This window comes from Ochotona curzoniae, unplaced genomic scaffold (genome assembly GCF_017591425.1).
Source record: "Ochotona curzoniae isolate NIBS_2020 unplaced genomic scaffold, NIBS_Ocur_1.0 contig_1014, whole genome shotgun sequence".
Classification (NCBI taxonomy): domain Eukaryota; kingdom Metazoa; phylum Chordata; class Mammalia; order Lagomorpha; family Ochotonidae; genus Ochotona; species Ochotona curzoniae.
Window position 1 is genome coordinate 36,118,809 of NW_024464920.1, and position 18,449 is coordinate 36,137,257.

At 49.7% G+C, this 18,449-nt stretch overlaps 1 protein-coding gene across 6 annotated transcripts; it reads right to left on the bottom strand.

Annotated features, from left to right (window-relative positions):
* Positions 1-1,484: 1,484 nt before the first annotated feature.
* PIP4K2C (phosphatidylinositol-5-phosphate 4-kinase type 2 gamma) lies at positions 1,485-12,704 on the bottom strand. 6 transcript variants are annotated; one of them, XM_040983032.1, is made up of 11 exons: positions 12,417-12,648; positions 8,304-8,401; positions 7,545-7,641; positions 6,982-7,125; positions 4,874-5,020; positions 4,651-4,689; positions 3,995-4,108; positions 3,319-3,586; positions 3,007-3,110; positions 2,721-2,820; positions 1,485-2,420 (listed from the first exon to the last, which is right to left on the bottom strand). In XM_040983032.1, the coding sequence occupies exons 1-10, from the start codon at positions 12,588-12,590 to the stop codon at positions 2,740-2,742; spliced, it is 1,266 nt and encodes a 421-aa protein (XP_040838966.1). In that variant the 5' UTR covers positions 12,591-12,648; the 3' UTR covers positions 1,485-2,420; positions 2,721-2,739. The 6 variants fall into 6 exon arrangements, with proteins under 6 accessions (XP_040838966.1, XP_040838957.1, XP_040838949.1 ...); XM_040983023.1 differs by having other exon boundaries at positions 2,699-2,820; XM_040983015.1 differs by having other exon boundaries at positions 1,485-2,820; positions 12,417-12,702.
* Positions 12,705-18,449: the final 5,745 nt, after the last annotated feature.

Here is an 18,449-nt window from a genome sequence, read left to right on the forward strand (position 1 = left end):
AGTATTTTGTTTTTCAAATGACTTCCTGAGGGGGAGATGGTGGTGTCCTCAAATGTGTGGTCCCAATACAGTTAAAAACTGAAAGAAATGAAGAAAACAAAAAACAAAAACCAGCTCTGCTCTGCTTCCCACATCAGGCAGTCTCCACCCCCATCCAGCTCTCTTCCCTGGGGTCACATCAAACTAGGTTTTTCCAGCAAGCAAAGACCTTGGCCAAGATGCACAGACTCTGACTGGCAACAGCCCCTACTCAGCCAGCCCTGTTCCACTTCCCACTCTGGACTGGAGAGCCGGTCACTTTTTCTGTGGCTTTCCCAGGACCCTATGGTACTGTGCCTGCCCTTCAGCCCTGAGAGCTTTCCCAGGAAGCCTGGAAGAACGCTAGATCTCTCTCCTTTTAGCTGCTGAGGGAAGAAACCTACTCACCTTTCAAGCGGTGGCGCTGAGCAGCCCTGCAAAGTGGAAGGGCCACTGACGCCCTCATTCATGGCCCCCATGACACCCCATTCCCACAGAGCTTGTGACTATTATTCATTTCTCTGCAACCCCAGCATCACCTTTGACATTCACAGCCCTCTGTGTAGACACATGTCCTTGGTGGGGGGTCCCATGCCTTTCTGTACCCCTAAATACAGGCTTCCTCAGAAAAGGTTTTTATTATTATTAAAAAAGACAATTCTGTGAAGAAAGTGAATAATTTATTTTCTGTATTGGAACAGTAATAGAAATACATGTCTTTTTCTTATTATTAAAACAAAAAGATGGAATAAGAAGCATCAAATGAAGACCACACTGCCCATGATACATCAGCCACATGGGCGGAAAACCCACTTCCAAAGGATTATGGCTGCTGGTGTCCCAGAGTTTTATTGCATTTGACAGGGCAAAGGTAGCTGGCTGGAATGAAAGCAGGCCATGAGGGCCCTGACAGAGTGGCACTCGAGAGGCACCAACTCTAACTAGGGACATCTCTTGCTACTTCCATTGAAGATGAAGAGAAGCGGCTTCTTCTATATGACCTCATGACTTCTTATGAAACAAGGCCCAGTCCCAGGCAGACACAGAGAAAGCAGCTTCACAGACCCATGGGCCAGCTGCTGCCACCTGTCCGTGTTCACAGCGGTTGGTCCCCACACCCCAGCGTTGGGCTTCCAAAGCTGCCACTAGCTCCTGATGCCAGCTTCCCAACTAAAGCAGACCCTAGGAATCCATGGCAATGGCTCAAGTGATTGGGTTCCTGCCACTCCAAAGGGAGACTCAGATCGAGAGCCCAGCTCCCAGTTGCAGTGGTGACCTGTTGTAGGCATTTGGGGACACGAATCAGTGGATAGGGACTCTTATCTCTCAAATTAAAAAAATAAATAAAAAATTTTAATGTGGATGCCTGCAAGGGAATAGATAATATGAAGAACAGGTGCTTCGACTCCGAAGGCACTGGGAGAGGGGCGGACAGTCTCTCTGTCAAGGTCCTCTATGTGCTGCACCCATCATGCATTTGCAGAGGCTTGGGGACTGAGTTATGGCTCTGACTCGTCTCTGGGGGTGGAGCGTGAGGATGACAAACACGGCCATCTGTCCCCTGGGAGACACAGTAGCAGCATGAGACAGGACAGAAAAAAAAAAAAACAGAATAACAAGCCCAACTGGAGAAGGAGCTTGAGAAGGGGTGAGGGAAGGAAGTGTGTAAGGAATAAACATCCAGGAAGAGGGTGAGCTTCCCATCCTCAGGTCCTCCATCCTCTCAGGAGGCCCATGTGGAGCCCCTCCTCTGCTGGCAATAAAGCTTGGCCATGGCTGCGGAGCCGAAGAAGCCACAGCACAGGGGACACCCCGTCTCCAGGGCCAGCCACGATCCGTGAGCCACCACACCAGGCTCCAGACCTGGCCAGTGGTCCAACGAAGAGTTCCAGCCCCAAGAGGGCTGTGAAGCTGTGGTAAAGGGCAGCAACAGTCACACACCTTCACCCAGGGGTGAAGCTATGGGTCCCCTCTGGCTTCCACATGGGCGGGGGCCCAAGTGAAGTGAGAGAAGAGGAGGTTGGAGAGTAGTCAGTCCTACAAAGAGACCCTCTCCAACCGCCCGCATCACCACAGGAGGGAGTCCTTTTGGGGACCACCTCTGGGAGTGCCAGTCTGCAGACAGCCTTCCACCCTGCCCAGTGCCGTGCAAGCCCAGAGACAGTCCGCTGACATGAGTGCATGCCTGCGCCCATGTCTGTAGTGTCTTCAGAGTGCTCTGGCCCAGGGCCTACCAGGAGGGAAGCACACCTCAGCAAGTTCTGTAACGTGATCAACGCAATTCAGACACTCTTGAGTTCATCCCGCACTGCAAAGGGCATCCAGAGTCACTGCTTGAGTCAGGGTCCATCTGTCCAGTCAGGTCCTGAAGATGACAAACAACCCCCTGCCCCCAGCTCCTCCTATTTCATGGAGACAATAGGATATTTTACAAAGATCAAGGCACTTGGGAGAGGCGACACTAACATTCTAATAATGCAAGCGGACTTGGTGCGAGGAGGAGAGAGGGCAGAAACGTGGGGAGAAAGGGCAATGTATTTCTGAGGGGCAGGAAGGGCCTGTTCCATGTGATGGGGTTACTTGGGTGGGAGGAACCTGCAGGGTGAATTCTAGCAAAGGAGGAAGAGAAGCAGTGGCCAGTGTAGCCATGGTTCCCCCTAGCCTCTGAGTGCCCCACCACCTGGACAGGAAGCAGCAGTCACCATGGAGCTGGCCAGTCTCTTAGGCAAAGATGTTGGTGATAAAGTCCAGGAAGCGCTTCGCATACTGCTCAGGATGGACTGTGGAGATCTCAGCTCCAGCCTGTGAAAGGGGTGTGGCCCACATCAGTGAGCCAGGCAGCAGCACCACCCTTCCGAAGTGCTTGAGTTCCAGCCAGTTCTGACCAGACTATCCTTTCCCACCCTTCTGCTGGGGCACAAAAGGCATGCTCTTCCTGCAGCTGACTGACGAGTGGGCTGACAAAGCAAAGGCCTTGGGAAATCTCACCCCATGCTTGACGGTTTTAGCTGCATGAGCCGCTTTCTTCTTGGCGTCATACTGTGTCAGGATGTCAATGAGGCCCATGAAATACACCTCCTTCTGGGGGGCCCCTGTGGAGGGAGACCCACAGTAAAAAAAAAGGGATGGGCCAGGCCCTGGGCACGGAGAAGGGCCTGGGAGGGCCCTTTCCCTAGTGGCCAGTCAATTTTGTTTCATAGAGATGAGCTACCTCTATACCCACTGGCCCAAGGACAACCCTCTGCTGCTAAGGACAACCCTCCTGGCCCTCACCCCCTGCCCAGTTTCAGAATCTCTCACCCTCAGCACTCCGGATGGCATAGACATCGATGAAGGACTCAAATTCTCCAGGGCCCAGGGGCCGATGAGAATGGATGTAACCTCCAATGCCCTCAGGGGAGGTTCCATAGGAGCCCACCAGGGCAGACGGTCCAGTCAGGTTACAGTCCCCATCCCACTCGGGCTCATCCTCGCGTACGGGACCCTCCTCCTCTGGCTCCGAGCCACGGATGATGTCGTGGATGCCCAGCAGCAGGCTGTAGTCCATGATCTTCAGCTGCACTAGAAACTGAAGCCCACTGTCCCGTTAGACACTCCAGCCCTCCCTCTCCTTGTTCCTACCTCCCCTGCCCCGCCGGGTACCACCCTTACACCCTCAGCCATGAATTCCTAGAGTCCTCCTGGGGAACTGAAGCATAAACAACAAAGGCTGGGGGTGCATCACTGTCCCTCAGGGTCTCATGGTCCTGGGACCTAGGCTCACCCTTTCACTTATCACAGCCAAGCCCTTTGTGAGCAGCCACTGGAGACCTCTCAGGCCTCTGACCCAAGCCCTCAACAATGGGGGTATCTGTTATGCTCAAATAATGAAGGGAAAGGGAGAAACTCCCCAAACTGTGAGTGGAGGATACAATATAAAAAATAAAAGGAAGGAGAACAAAAACAAAATCATATCTCTGAGAGCCCCGATGATCACCTCTACATCTCTCTTCAGCTTTTCTAAAAATACTTTCTTCTCCTCTTCACCAATATACACTTTCTGGTTCTTGTTGAGAAAGTCCATATCCTTCAGGGTAGGCAATTCTTTAACCTAAGAACAAGCAAGGGCTATCTTGGGAATTGACCCCTGCCCCAGGTCCCTGAGCACCCCACCTCTCACCCAGGTGCTATCTCTCCCTTGGTGCCTGTCTCTCATCTGACTCCGCACTGCCATGCTCCCCAAGGGCCCTTCTCACTTCCAGTAGCTTCCCAACACTCCATCATTGCAGTTGCACCCCAAATCACACCCAACTTACTGCTTACAATGTTTAACCCTGACTTTCCATTATTTCTTCTTAAACACACACAGCTGTTTGCATACAAGAATTCAGAAGCATGTTGCTCTAAACCCTGGAAAGCCCCCATCCCATTGCTGAGCCTTGCATATGGAAGAACCCAAGTCAGAGACAAAGCAGCAGCTCCCACTGCCTCTGCCAATCCAGCTTGGATTGGAATTTTACATCTCTCTTCCAGTGGCTTAAGATACAAAGAAATAGATGATCCCATTCCTTTATGACTGAGAGTTTACTTGCCTCAAGAGCCTCTCCACCTCCTCCCCCACCCCTCAAACTAGCACCTGAAAATAGTTATCACCTTTTCCTTATCACTGGCTTCCCGGGACACTAGGGAGCCCTGTGGAGAGACCAAGATAAAGTAAGCAAAAGTGGCTAAAACAGAGCCAAAACCAAGCTTCTGAGACAAGTACTCAAGTGTACCTTCTTCCTTTGAAAAGGAATCATCTGAAGCCCTCCCAGGCCCTTCTCCGTGCCCAGGGCATCAGGAGCTCCCCATGAGGACCTAGCCATCCTTTCCTTACCTTGAGGTCATACTTCCTGTGCACAGGAAGACGGTGACTAAACATATTGCGCATCACAAGCATGTAGCTGTCTTCATTGTCCACACTGACTCGGTACATCCCCAGGAACTGGGGTAGCAGTGTGTTGCCGTGGCACTTCACGATGTACTGAGGTGAAGAGGGAGGAGGAAACCAGGAGAGGCTGAGTAGCAGAAACAAACAGCCCAGGCATGGGACTTCAAACACTTCCACTCCAGGGCAGGGCAGAAAACATCAGAGGCCATACGAAGAGGCCATCAGAGGTGGCAGATGCATCCTACAAATGCCCTTGGGTATCTATGAAGTTTCTGAGTCCTCATCTCCTAGGACTTGTTTATAGACCTGTCTCTTAATTCTCAAGTGCCTTTTCATTCACCTTTATAATTTATTGACATGAAAGGAAACTGTTATGCTTATTTTAGACCCCCTCCAAATGCAAGTGGTCACAGGACAAGGATTAGAACAGACACCTCTTTATGAAAGATGCGATTTCTCCCAGACCAGTGTTTTCTGGTGAGCTAGATGGCCTATAATTTGGAGCTTTAAGAAAGGAATTGGCAATCAATCCATTTTCTATTTTACCTAATCCTCAAACCATGAATACCAGGTTACATGCTCATTTCTCTTGAAATCTCCCCCAGATCCCTCAACTGTCAAATCCAATGGTATTCCAGTCACTGCCACATTCCACTGCTCTTCACCCTCAGTTTCCATCACACCAGCTGTCTGGTCCTCCCTGCAGCCTCAGATCCTGTATGAAATGCACTAAGCATTATCATGACAAATACCCATATCCTGGTCACTTTCATGGACTTATCTACTTGTTCCTTAAGGTTCTGTCTTCAACCTTTTCATTTCACTCCACAAACTTCCCTTTAATAATCTTGTCTAGACTCATGAATGACTTCAAATGGTAATAACTGGCTTAAATAACCACTCATTTATGCACAATTCTTGAATCCACACTTGTAGTCTAATCCTCCTTCCTGATTTCCATATCCATACCCCAACCACCTATTGGACATCTATAAGCTGAATGACCTACAGAAATCTCAAACCCATTGTATCCAAATCAGATCTCTTCCCAATTGTTGGTGAAGGGGCACCCAGTTATCCCTCATCAGAAATCCCAGAGGCCATTAGTTCTAACTCCCACAATTTCTCCAGTCTTTCTTCCTATCTCTCATGACTGTATGTCTTTACAAAATGTCCTCTGTCTTCCTTTGCCTAGAATGTCTCCACCACCTCAACTATGCCCAAGTCCTTCCTCACTTGTCCTTCCAGAATCAAATCCTATGATACCTCCTTTGAAAACCCCCTATTGAGTCTCCAGTTGCACCTCCTTGCCCAGGTGAGCTAGGATACGCTTCTCTGTACCCACAGAACATTTTTGCACACATCTTGAGGTGTACTTACTGTCTTACCATTAGGCCAAGAGCTCTTCAAGGGTCAAACTGTTTCATTCAACAGTTTCTCTACTGCCTGACACAGGGAGGGTCAAGCAAGGACAGACATTAAACATCTGCTGAGTAGACCAAGACTCCTAACAAAATCTCCCTATGAGACGTTTCTGCAGTAGAAGGATGCTCACATAGTGTTTTCAACATCAAAGTACTCCATCAGTCCCACATTCCAAGTTCACTTGATTAGGCACAACAGCCTCCCTCAACTGATGGCTGCATGCACTTATGAAATTCTTCCCTCCAATTTACCCCAATTATGTATCGTCCTGGCTCTCTTGGCAAACTGCAACCATGGCGCTGTATCTGGCATTAAGACTTGGCCCAGTTCTGACTTAGCGTATGGTTTATATCTGCTACACCCAAGTGTCATTTTGCTATAGAGGTCTTGGATTACAAGAACCAAGTTACAGGAACACATCCCAACTCTTTAGTTAAGTCAATACACAGATAAGAATGCAGAAGTCTCTTTTAAGAATGCACACAGAAGAAATATCTAGTTTTCAAAAAAACAAAACAAAAAAGCAAACTGAACAAATGGTTTGTAGGGGAAGATAGAGCCAGATGTATCCCCAGTAGCTCTGACAGCCCAGCTGTGTCTAGGTGGGGAGGCTGGGAGGAGAGGCTGACCTGGTGGTAGTTGGAGAGGTTGCTGTGCATATCAGCAATGTCCTCACTGGACACTTCTTTGATGACCAGAGTCCGATCGTAGGAGATAAGGAAGCGACCATCACTACCTTCACTTTCATGTGGGGGGCTTCGGGTAAGAGATACCTGGGAACACATCACAGGTTAGAGGTTCTTACCAAGCTACATGACTCAGGCAAGTCACTCCACCATGCCCACAGGCTCCTTTCCTTCCCTTTCATGCAGAAATACAAGTCAAGGCACAAGGGCCACCTGTTTGAGAGTGGCCAAAACTCCAGGTAACAGATCAGGTGGAGGTGCTAATCTACTGTCTGTACGGGAACTCAACAAAATAAATGCCAAATTTTCATGCATCTCCAGTCCTGTCCTACCTCTCCAGGGCTGGATTTACAGCTTTAGTTAGACATTTGAGGGTGTCTATCACCATAAAACAATAGAGAACCATACTGGCCAAGGATTTCCTTTCCCCAGACATGACTCTCCCAAGAACTCCCATATGTACTGAGGAAATTACTGCCATCCATCACCGCATCACGAACTCTCACCAAGTAATCCTGGTCATCAATGCCAAATCGGTCACGGAGGTTCCTGAAGACCTGGGGACAATACTCCTTGAACTTGAAATGACTGGGCAGATTTTCCCTGCAATGCAGGTTTTCAAGGTAAGACAACATAGCAATAATGTATTACACGTTGACATAGGAATTGACGATGTACAAACCACCTTCATACTTATGACTCATTTCAATCTCATAAAACCCGGTGAGCTGCTTTAAGAGGAACACCAGACCCATTTTATGGAAAGGAAAACTGCATCTCAGGGCAGTTGAAGAATCTGCCAAAATCATACACTGGCAAGTGGTTCGGGGAGCAATAGGTCTGGTACCCACTCTGGGGAAACGGAAGCATCTAACACATTTCAAGCTCTGAGAGTTCCTCCAGTCAATGACAGGTGCCACTGTTTTGAATGGCATCTGCTGATCCCAGAACTGCTTCGAGGACTCAGTTACTTCTTTTAGGGAGTGGCTTTTCAGAAGCATCTGGGGGCATTTACGACACTGGTAGGTGCAAGGAGAGATTCACGCTGCTATATAAGGATGTAGGGAACACCAGAAGTTATTTAAATGGTTTTCTTGATAAAAACAAATAAACAAAAACACTGAGTTTCTGTGGTAAGAATATCTGACCACACAACTTTGTAAACTTTTAAAATCTAAAACCTTCAACACACTGAAGCCTTTTAAATTATTCATTACTCTTTCTCTAGTAGGGTTTATATGGGAAGGGCAGGAATTCCTCATTACCTGTGGAAAAGATGATTGTTGACCTTGATCTTGGAGCTGGCCTTGAAGTCATCTGGAAGCAGCATCACTGGTAGAGGCACCTGGCTGAGCTCATTGATCTGATGGGGCGAGACACAAGCAGTGGGTCGTGAGCAGTGGGTGAAGTGGGACTCCCACGCCACATCTGGGCAGGGATCCAGAAAGGACACTCAAACCCACCTTTTTCCAAAGCCCTGGCTGGGTAGGCGCTAGGGTACACTACATGCAGCATGCCTGTGTGCCACATTAGCACATCGCTTAGAGTCCTGGCTGCCAGGCTCCCATCCTGCTCCCGACTGATCATGCCTGAACAGCAGAGTCCCTGCCACCTGCGGGAGAGACCTGGATGGAGCTCCTGGCTCTTGCCTTCAGCCTGGCTCAGCCCTGGTTGTTACAACCTTCTGGGGAATGAAGCAGGATAGGAAAGCTCTCTCTCTTAAAAATATTTTATCTATGTACTTGAAAGTCAAAGTCACCTAGAAAGAAAGAGAGAAAGAGAATCTTCCATCTAATCCATTCCCCAAATAGCCACACAGCTGGAGCTGGACCAGTCAAAAGCCAGCAGCCCAGAGCTTCCTCCAGGTCTCCCATGTGGGTGCAGAGGCCCAAGCATCTGGGACGCCTTCGACTGCTTTCCCAGGTGCATTAGCAGGGAACTGGATGCCAACACTGCAGGTAGTGGCTTTATCCACTACGTCACAGTACCAGTGGCGGGGGCGGGGAAAGACTGTTCTTTTTAAGGTTATTTATTTACATGATAGGTGGAGATACAGAGAGATGGGGAGAGACACACACACAGAGAAAAATTTCCTATCCTCCGGTTCCCTTTGCAGATGGCTACAATAGCCGGGACTGGGACAGGATGAAGCCAGGAGCCAATAGCTTCTTCCAGGTCTCAACCACATGGATGCAGAGACCAAATCACCTGGGCTATCTTTTGCTGTTTTCCCATGCTCATTTTCAGGGGGCTGGATCAGAAGTGGAGCAGGAGGAACTTGTTCGAGTGCCCATATGGGATTCTGACATCACAAACAGTAACTTTTCTCTCTATGCCACAGTGCTGGCCCCCAAAATCTCTTTTTCTCTCCCTATTTATTCCTACAAGCAAACAACTCAATAAATCTTTTTAAAATTAATAAATAAAAGCTCTGGTTATGCATATGCCTGAACGTGTGCAAGCACCACAGCTGCCTGGGGGCACAGCAGCAAGCAATCCTCACACTCACGCCCCCACAGAACTTCATGCTCCCAACAGCCACTTTATATTAGGCAAACCCTGTAAGCAACTCAGGCCTATTTTTGTAACTGTGAGAAATTCTAGAGGGAAAAAAACCCTCAACAGACCCAAGACAAACAGTTCCATGCTCCATCTTTTAAAAAAGCATTTCCAAAGTTCACAGAAGTTAGTGGGACTCTGAGGGGTCAATGGTGGCAAGAAGGGTGAACAGCCAGGAGTGGATGCCTGGCATAGCAGTTACCCCACACTGCTTAGGACCCCTGCGTTCCATATCCTGGGGCCTGGGTCTGAAACTCAGCTCTGCTCTCAACTCCACCTTCCTGCTCATGTGTCCCTGGGAGGTAGCAGGTGATGACGGCTCAGGTACTGGAGTCCCTGGCAATGCCGTGGGAGACTCAGACTGAGTTCCCAGCTTTTGGCTTTGGCCTAGACCAACTTGGGCAATGAGCTAGTGGATGGAAGAATTTTTTTTTTCTGCTTTTGAAATGTATTAACTAATTACTTAATTAAAAGCAAAATATTTCAACATGTAGAGGTAAATAATAATAAAAAAGACCTGCCCATGCCCTTTAAAAGGCATCTTTATTTGAAGATCAGATTTACAGAGAGTAGAAGCCAGAGAATCTCTCATCAACTGATTCACTCTACAAATGGTCGCAACAGCCTATGCCAGGAGCCAAGATCTAAGCCAGGAGCCAAGGGCCTCTCCCAGGTCCTCCACATAGGTGGCCATATCCTGCTGCTTCCCCTGGCTTTTAGCAGAGAGCCTGGAACGGAAGTAGAGCAGCTGGAATTCCAGCCAGTGCCTAGCATGGCAGGTAGTGGCTTTCCCTGCAATACCATAACACTGACTCCAAAAGGTATCTTCTTATGAATAGGTTACATCCTTCCAGAACCCTCTGACCCAGTGCTCTGCAGCAGGCCCCACCTGCCTAGATATAGGGCCAGGAAAAAAGCTAATGTCGGAGGGCATGCAGGCAACTGGAGGATGTGAACCCATTAGGTGTCTGTTCCCTAAAGTAAAGTTACCCTCCAATACAAAGGCTACAAGCTTCTCATGCTCCCCTTAGCCCCCAGGATCTGCAATCGGATAATTCTGGGCAGAGGAGGTGCTTCCAAGAATTCCCAGAGAGATGGGTCTTTTCGGCAGGGTTGCTGCAACCTCTCTCATCTGCCTTTAACTGGGCATGCACCACAAGCCAGCAATCACTAGTTTGTGCAAGGGCCCCTCCTACACTGAGCAACTCAAGGGCAGGCACCCACCTTAGTCACCTGCCCCTCTCAGGAACCGGGCCATTAACACAAGTGGCACACAGTGGTCCCCAGGTGTTTATTAACCAAATATGCAAAGGGCTTGGTTTATCCTTGCGTGATCACTCAACAGCGGTTATAAACCACAGCCTAACCTAAATCCCACACAACGCAGTACGCCCAACTCCCTCCTGTTTTCAGCAGAAAAGGAGGACAGAACATACTCCTCCCCCCCCCCAAAAAAAGTCACTTGAGATTTCCAGCCTGAATTGCTTAGCTCTTTCTACCCCTCTCCTCACCACCTGCTTAGCAAGCTGAATCATCACGCAGGCATATGCTCCAGGAATTTCTCCACGCCAGACACTGGAAGGGAGGTCTGTGCTGGCAAGCTAAAGGATAACCCACCCAGGGAAGCTGAGGGAGGGCCTACATGTCAGTCCCCCAACCCTCACTAATGGAAAGCCCTTCCTGCTAGCAGCCCCAAGTCAGGGAGGAGTCACCTGGAAGGTACCTTGGGGAGGCAATCCTCCGTCCATCAGCTTCATCCCCATTGGGGGCTTTGCTGAATGCTAAGGAGGCAGGACCACCCACACAGCCACAAACTCTCAAGGCAGCCAAGCAACCCCGAACGAATGCCATTCCAAACCACAAGATCATGACAACCACTGCATTTTCCCTCATTCCTTCCCCCTCCACACAAGCCCACAGTGACTACCACAGCTCAAGGATTTTGACTTCTAAAATACTCTCTGTCATATTAGGGTTCACCACATACCTCCCATTCCAAACGGGGGGAGGGGAACTGGGAACACTGGTTCTTCCTTCGCCCAAAACATCATCAGCAGAGCAGAGACACAGGCCACCTGGCTCCTGGGTTACACTCTATGAGTGTTGCTTCCTGCTTGCAAAGTTGACCAAGAGTGTATCCAGGTCCCCCGTTCCTGGGCTTTCTGCCTGGTTAAAGCCAATCCCAGCTTAAATACTCTCCCTGCAGGCTGAAGTGGGGATACAGCTAAGACGGACAGCCTCTAAGCTGGGGGAAGGTGGGTGTCTCTGAGATGCTGTCCCTCGGGAAAGGACAAAGCCGGACTAGAAGGTTCAGGTTGTCTAGAGCTTCTCCAAAACCAAACACTGGGGGCTTGAAAAGCAAGGTGAGCAAGAAAATGACCCCTTATTCCGGCTACCCCTTTTCCGACTGCACTTCCTCTATGCCTCTCCCACCGAGACCTCACCACTTCCAACCCCAAAGAGGTATTTCCCAGCCCCCTCTGCACCCCTCGTTCCCTGCCAAGGTCCTTCTCACTGGGCGCCCGTGGCTAGTTAGATCCGTAATGAGTTAAGGACCCGGGAGCAGGATTTTAGCTGGAGACACTAGAATGGAGAAGTAAAGGACGGAAGGAGGGAAGACACTAAAGTTCTCAGGATAAAAACAGTAGCCCCCAAGGGGAACACCTGCGGCTGCCCTCGACAGGCAGGGACCACGGCAGCCCGGGGCAAAGCGGCCGCGCGAGGGGCTCCGGAGGCGAAGCCTGGAAACCGGGATGCCCCGAGGCGCCGGAACTGAGGGCAAGTGCCAGGGATGCTGGGGTCCCAGGGCCGGTTCTCACCGAGTGGGCTACGCCCCACAGGAACACGCCCACCAGCGGGTCGGCCGCCCGGAACACCTTCACCTTCTGCTGCACGAAATGCTTCTTCTTGGTTTTGGAGGCGAAGCCGAAACCCGGGCCGGGGCCTGCCGCCGCTGCCGGCACGCTGGCCGGCGGAACCGAGGAGGACGCCATAATCTTCCCGCGCACTGGGCCGAGTGGAAGCGGGAGCCGGCTGCGATCCCCGGCACCCGACCCCGGAAGCGGTGCTCACCTGCGCCGCGGTCACGTGACTGGAGCCCAGCCCGCAGGCGCGCGAGCCGGGAGGGGCGGGGCGAGGCTGGCTCCGCCCCCTACCGCGCCTGCCGCGACGCCTGCGCGGTGGGTGGATTCACCTGGCTCAGGAGTGTCGGGTCCCCAAGAGGGCGGGGAGCGGCCAGCTAAGGGTCCTGACCTGTCAGCTGGGGGTGCGAGGTGCGACGAGCCGGTGTGATTCAGACTCAGGGCTACTTGGCTGCGAAGTCACCGCCTTCCGGTTTTGCCCAGTGCTCGAAATAATCCCGCCTGAGGCGAACGCGAAAGCTTTGGCTTACGCATAGGTAATGGAAAAGGGCAGGCGCTGCAAATCCAGAACTCTAGAGGTTCCCTAAACTTGTCCGTTCATTCTGCAAGGGTTCTTGAGCATCAACACGTTCTTGGTACTATTCCAGGGGTTAATGGTCGTCGTTAGGTGGAAGCAGCAAAGACTCTTCCGCCGTCCCCAAAGCATCCAGAGTAATGGTGGCAAGTGTGACAGGGGATTGGGCTAGAGACCTGTAAGAAAGGAAGTGCAGCTGACCAGAGGGGCTGGACAGAGTGCGGATATGGAAGGCTGCAGGTGAAAAAGGTCTACGCTGCAGTTCCGTACAAAGACTGAAGACAGGAAAGAACTATCCTGTTTTTGGAGACCAAAGTAGCCAGGTATAGGGCTTCACTCAAGGGTAGGCACTGGAGGTCGACTAAGCGATCTTGATCTACCACCAAGTGGGCTCTGAGAGAGACCACCCTGAGCTCATTCCAGAGGGAGCGTCCAACCAGAAAGCCAGAAGCAGAGGCTGCCAGGTTGGAAAGAAGATGGCATGTAAGGATGTGGAAACTAAATAGTGTAGTCCATGTAGGCTTATTGGGAAGAAGGGCGGGTGGGGGAAGCATTGAGAATGAGTCCCAGGCTTGTGGCTAAGATGGGGAGAGATGCCAGTCTCTTGTAAAGGAGCCATTTGGGGAAGAAGTGGGTACCATCTGGAACGTGTTTGAGGCTTTAGGGGCCCGAAGTTCAGCAGGGTGGTCTCTGCTCGGTACTCCAGGAGGAGGATTGCCATGGAATCTGTGGATGTGTGAAGGAGCAAGGAGAAGACCAAGGGCAGGACCCTGGGAGTGTGCCACAAGTAAAAAGGCTGGTGGAGGAAGACTGGGGAGGGGTGACCAGAGGAGGAGTCAGCAGATCAGGCTGAGTGGAGATTTAAGAAGCAAGGAGTGGGTCTGGCACGGTGGCATGTGGGCTAATCCGCTGCCCACAGCAATGGTAACCCATATGGGTGCTGGTTTGTATAACCGCTCCCCTTCCAATTCAGTCATCTGGGAATGCATCAGAAGATGGCTTTAGTGTTTGGGCTCTTGTACCTACATGGGAGACCCAGTTGAAACTCCTGACTCTTAACTTCGACCTGGCCCAGCTTTGGCTGTTGTTGCCATTTGGGGTGTGAAGCAGCAGATGGAAAATAAATCTCTATGTCTCCCACTTTGTAACTCCGCCTTCCAAATAAACAAATACTACCAAAAAAATAATAAGGATCTAGGTGTGACTTACTTTGCCATGAAATACATCATGTGTTAGAAGGAAGGAAAGGATATGAGCAGATATGGGTCAGAGTCAGTGTGAAGGGGGACAGACACCATATGGGGTCATCCTCATTCTGCCTTTGAGGCAGATGATTCACCCCACTTGTTGCCAGAGAAGGAGGCCAGGCAGGGATCCTGATAGTGAGGGTATGGACCAGGAATGTAGGAGGAGCTGAGCAGAGATCCATAGGGTGCTCTGAGCACCACAGGAGCTCCGTCAGAATGGGTAGGCCCTTCATTTACGATCACCCCACTGTTTTGGTGATACAGTTTCCTCCATCTCAGACACTGAAATCTGAGCAGAGAAGACATTTGGGGTGGGGAGAGTAACTATGCAAATAGTCCTGGGACAAGGGAACTGAACTGTTAGGGAGGGATGGGGACACAGCAGAGAGGGACAGAATTGATGCTGGGACAGAGGTGATGGGCTATGTAGAATGAGAACAAGACCCTCTTCCTTTAGTTGAAAATTACAAACAAGTATTGCTTGTGAACACTTGAGATTGTCAATATCCATTTCAACATTCTTCATTATCATGAACAATGAAGTTCTAGTTATTGATTGTAATTTCTCCAGCACCACAAGAGTCATGCACTGGCATCTATTCCTATGAGATTTTTATTTCTTTTTTCACCACTCTTTTTTTACGTATGTATTTTTTTTTATGTTAGTAGCATGGTTGTTAACTTCACATTGATGAAAAGTTATTATTTTCAACCCAATGTGGACTCTGCTGATTCTGTAAATTAAGTGATATATAATGGAAGTGTAGTAGAGACTGATATGTTCAGACACAGAGACAAAAGTGCTGTATGTTTCTATGCATACAGACCAGAGGTGGACCCCCAGTGAAAGAACTGAAACTATCCTAACAGTAAGAAGAAGAACTCCCTGACAATGTCCATGCCTCCGTTGTTGGGAAACATTTCGACAACGACATGATGGATTTGTGACTGTTCATGAAGGAATCCATTGTAAAACTAGAGGAGAAATCAATGTGGGGTGGGAGAGATCTTGGGGAAGGGCATGGGCAACCCCAGAACCTTCTATATCATAAAACAAAACATGTTTAACAAAAGAAAATTGGGCCCAGCATGGTGGCCTAGTGGCTGAAGTCTTCACCTTGAACGCCAGGATCCCATATGGGCACTGGTTCTAATCCCAGCAGCCCCGCTTCCCATCCAGCTCTCTGCTTGTGGCCTGGGAAAGCAGTCAAGGACAGCCCAAAGCCTTGGGACCCTGCGCCCACGTAGGAGGCTCCTGGCTTTTGATTGGCTCAGCTCCAACCGTTGCAACCACTTGGGGAGTGACTCATTGGACAGATCTTCCTCTCTGTCTCTCCTCTCTGTATATCTACCTTTGCAATAAAAATAAATAAGTCTTTTTAAAAAATTATAAACAATCTACATATCTACTAATATTAGGATAATTGACTAAATTATGGGGCAATAGGGCCAGTGTTGTGATGCAGTGAGTTAAGCCACCATTCCAAGATGCTAGCATGCTATCCAGCTTCCCAATAGTGCATCTGTGAAAGCAGAATATGGCCCATGTGCTTGGGGCCCTGCAACCCATGTGGGAGACCCAGATGGAATTATGGGCTTCTGGCCTCTCAGCCTGGCCCAATCCAGGCCATTACCACTATTTGGGGGGAGTAAACCAGTGCATGGAAGATCTTTCTCTCTGCCTCTTTCTCTGTAACTCTGCTTTTTAAGTGAATAAAATTAATCCTTATAAAATTAGCAGATAATACAGATGTATATATTAAGGACATTTTTGGAAGAGAGATGAGGTCCCATGCTTTGGTTCACTCCCCAAGTGCCCCACATGGCCAGGTCAGGAGCTGCCAACTCTACTCTGGTACCCACCATGGGTGGCAGGGAACAGTACCTGAACCATCATCACCATCGCCTTCCAGGGTCTATGCTAGCAGGAAGCTGGAATTGGAACTCCAGCTGGGACCTGAACCCATGCACACAATCTCTATGTATGTCTGCCTTTGAAATAAATTAAAAAGAAAAATGTGCTTACCATTAGGCTCTATGCCTGCTCCTGTATATACATATTTTAATGAGGTAAATTGAGGGGTATTGATGTGAGATCGCTGGGGCATATTGTGAAGTGGGGAAAAACCCATATGTAAATATATGAGAAAATGTTGGAAGACTAGATCCCTTGCCATTGGATGCTGCTCCCTGCAAGGCAGGGAGTGAGGCTGGAGAGGAAGAAAGAAGGTTTGCCACACCGAGGAGTCACCATCAACTTTATTTGACTTTAAAGGTCTCTATGTACATTGAATAAATACGCGTTGTGGTTTGTGCAGTTTGGTTTTTCTTCCACATCAGCATGCAACATTTTGGCAGATGTGAGTAGGCAGACCAGATGCTCCCAGGGGAGTCCCTGGCTCTCTGAGGGTGTGTGGTGATGTTGGGGAGCAGGAGGAGGACGAGGCTGTGGTGTGAAGTGTCAGGTGAACAGGGAGGGCGATATGTGTGCTGTGGCTTGTTTCTGTCTTAACATCTTGCTCCAGTGCAGGCTGTTCCTCTGGGTCCCCTCTCAGCTGCCCTACAGCTTCACGGTGTCTTCTGTGAGTTCCCAAAGAACCACTGGGTAACAAAATGACCTAAATGCCCATGGACCCTTAGTGTGCCTGGCAAGCCAACTATAGCACAAGTCCATGGGCAGACCCGCATGGTCCTTCCCTCTGGACTGGGGCCCTGTGCTGTGGCCTGCCTTCTCACTCTTTCCTCTTTTCTATGGATGGGGAGCTTGGTGTAGGGGGGTCAGATTGAATCCCCTTCCTTAGAGTAGTAATTTCAAACCCCTCTCTAGAACGCTTGGGCTCTTAGGATTGCGAAAGTGCCTTCCAGCCTATGAAGCATTTTCCGCTAAAAAGGAAAAACAAAACAAAACAAAAAACAACAACTAACTGCCCTTGGGTCTGCATTGCTTTTTTTCTTAAACTTTTATATTAGGGTTCTAGGTAAGATTTGTTTGGGGTTAAAACCATATATATATATAGGGTTTAAAAACCATTGATACGGATTGATTCCACACCTTATGGCAAGTCTTCCCTTTACTACTAATGTCGTCCATCTCAGGTAAGCCTTGCCTTCAGGGTTTGAGCTGTCTAATAACCTCCATGCTGCAGTTCCCTGGAAAACCCCCTTAGCACCATGTGGCAGGAAAGATCCGCATGAAACTGAAAGAACAGTCCTCTTAGCTGCAGGAGAGGGGCCAGGGGGTCCCCTGAGAAGGGCAGTGGGGGAGGAGCCCTGCACTTCCCCCCCTTTGGAAAGCCTGTGCTGCCCTTTCCTTTTAAAGTGCACTTAATACCAGGTGGGGACAACAGAGAAGGACATCACAGGGGCAGGGGGTGTCTGTGAGGACAAAGTCCAGCTCCAGCTAGCCAAGGAAGGCATCTAGAGAAGATTGTGCCAGTGAGCCCAAACCCCCCAATTCAAAAGGTAGAGAAGGGAAGAGCTTGGAGGCTGATTGTAGGGGGCAGGAAAAAGGGGGAGGAACCCATCATTTCAACCTAAGGCCCTATGACAAGAAACATTTAGGACTCTCCCAACTTATTCACCTCAGCCCCCAAACCCAAGGAATCGGTCGTTCTGATGGACATCAGGTGCACGGCCATTGGCCTTCACCACACTGCTGGGAGGGGCCTGCCACCTACATTTGCAAAGCAGTTTGGAGACACTCTGCCCTCTGCCCCTGTGAGCCTGGGGCTACAGAATGTCAAGAGCAGCTTCTAAGGGAAAGGGAAGTGGTCCCATGAGCAGCCCATGTGCTCAGGAAAAGCAAGGGAGGCATATAAACAGGGCTGAAGCCCTGGGGCCCCCTCACTCACGTGGGGGGGGTGGTCTGCAGAAGGTGGTGTGTGTGATGCAGCAGCCCTTTTGTTTCCTCCTCCTCTGTGCTGGACATGAACAAGGAAGGAGGAAAAATCCACATCTCCATCTTCTTTAGAATGCTAAGACATTCGAATTTCTGCTTAAGGCTTTGTGTGTCCACATGTGTATGTGTGTGCATGTGTGCATGTGTGTATGTGAAAGAGGGGGGAGCGTCCCCCTCCCCGGCTCCCATTTTTCCTGCTATCATCTCCGTGACCTCTACTCAGCGACCAATACCACTCAGTGTGAGAGACAAATATATGAGAGAGACAGAAT

Coding starts and splice junctions, on each gene's coding strand:
- PIP4K2C (XM_040983015.1), bottom strand. CDS start 12,590: ATGGCGTCCTCCTCGGTTCCGCCGGCCAGCGTGCCGGCAGCGGCGGCA. Junction 4,109..4,650: donor AAGCCAGTGATAAGGAAAAG/GTGATAACTATT, acceptor GCTTGTTCTTAG/GTTAAAGAATTGCCTACCCT. Junction 2,821..3,006: donor CTAAAACCGTCAAGCATGGG/GTGAGATTTCCC, acceptor CCCCTTTCACAG/GCTGGAGCTGAGATCTCCAC.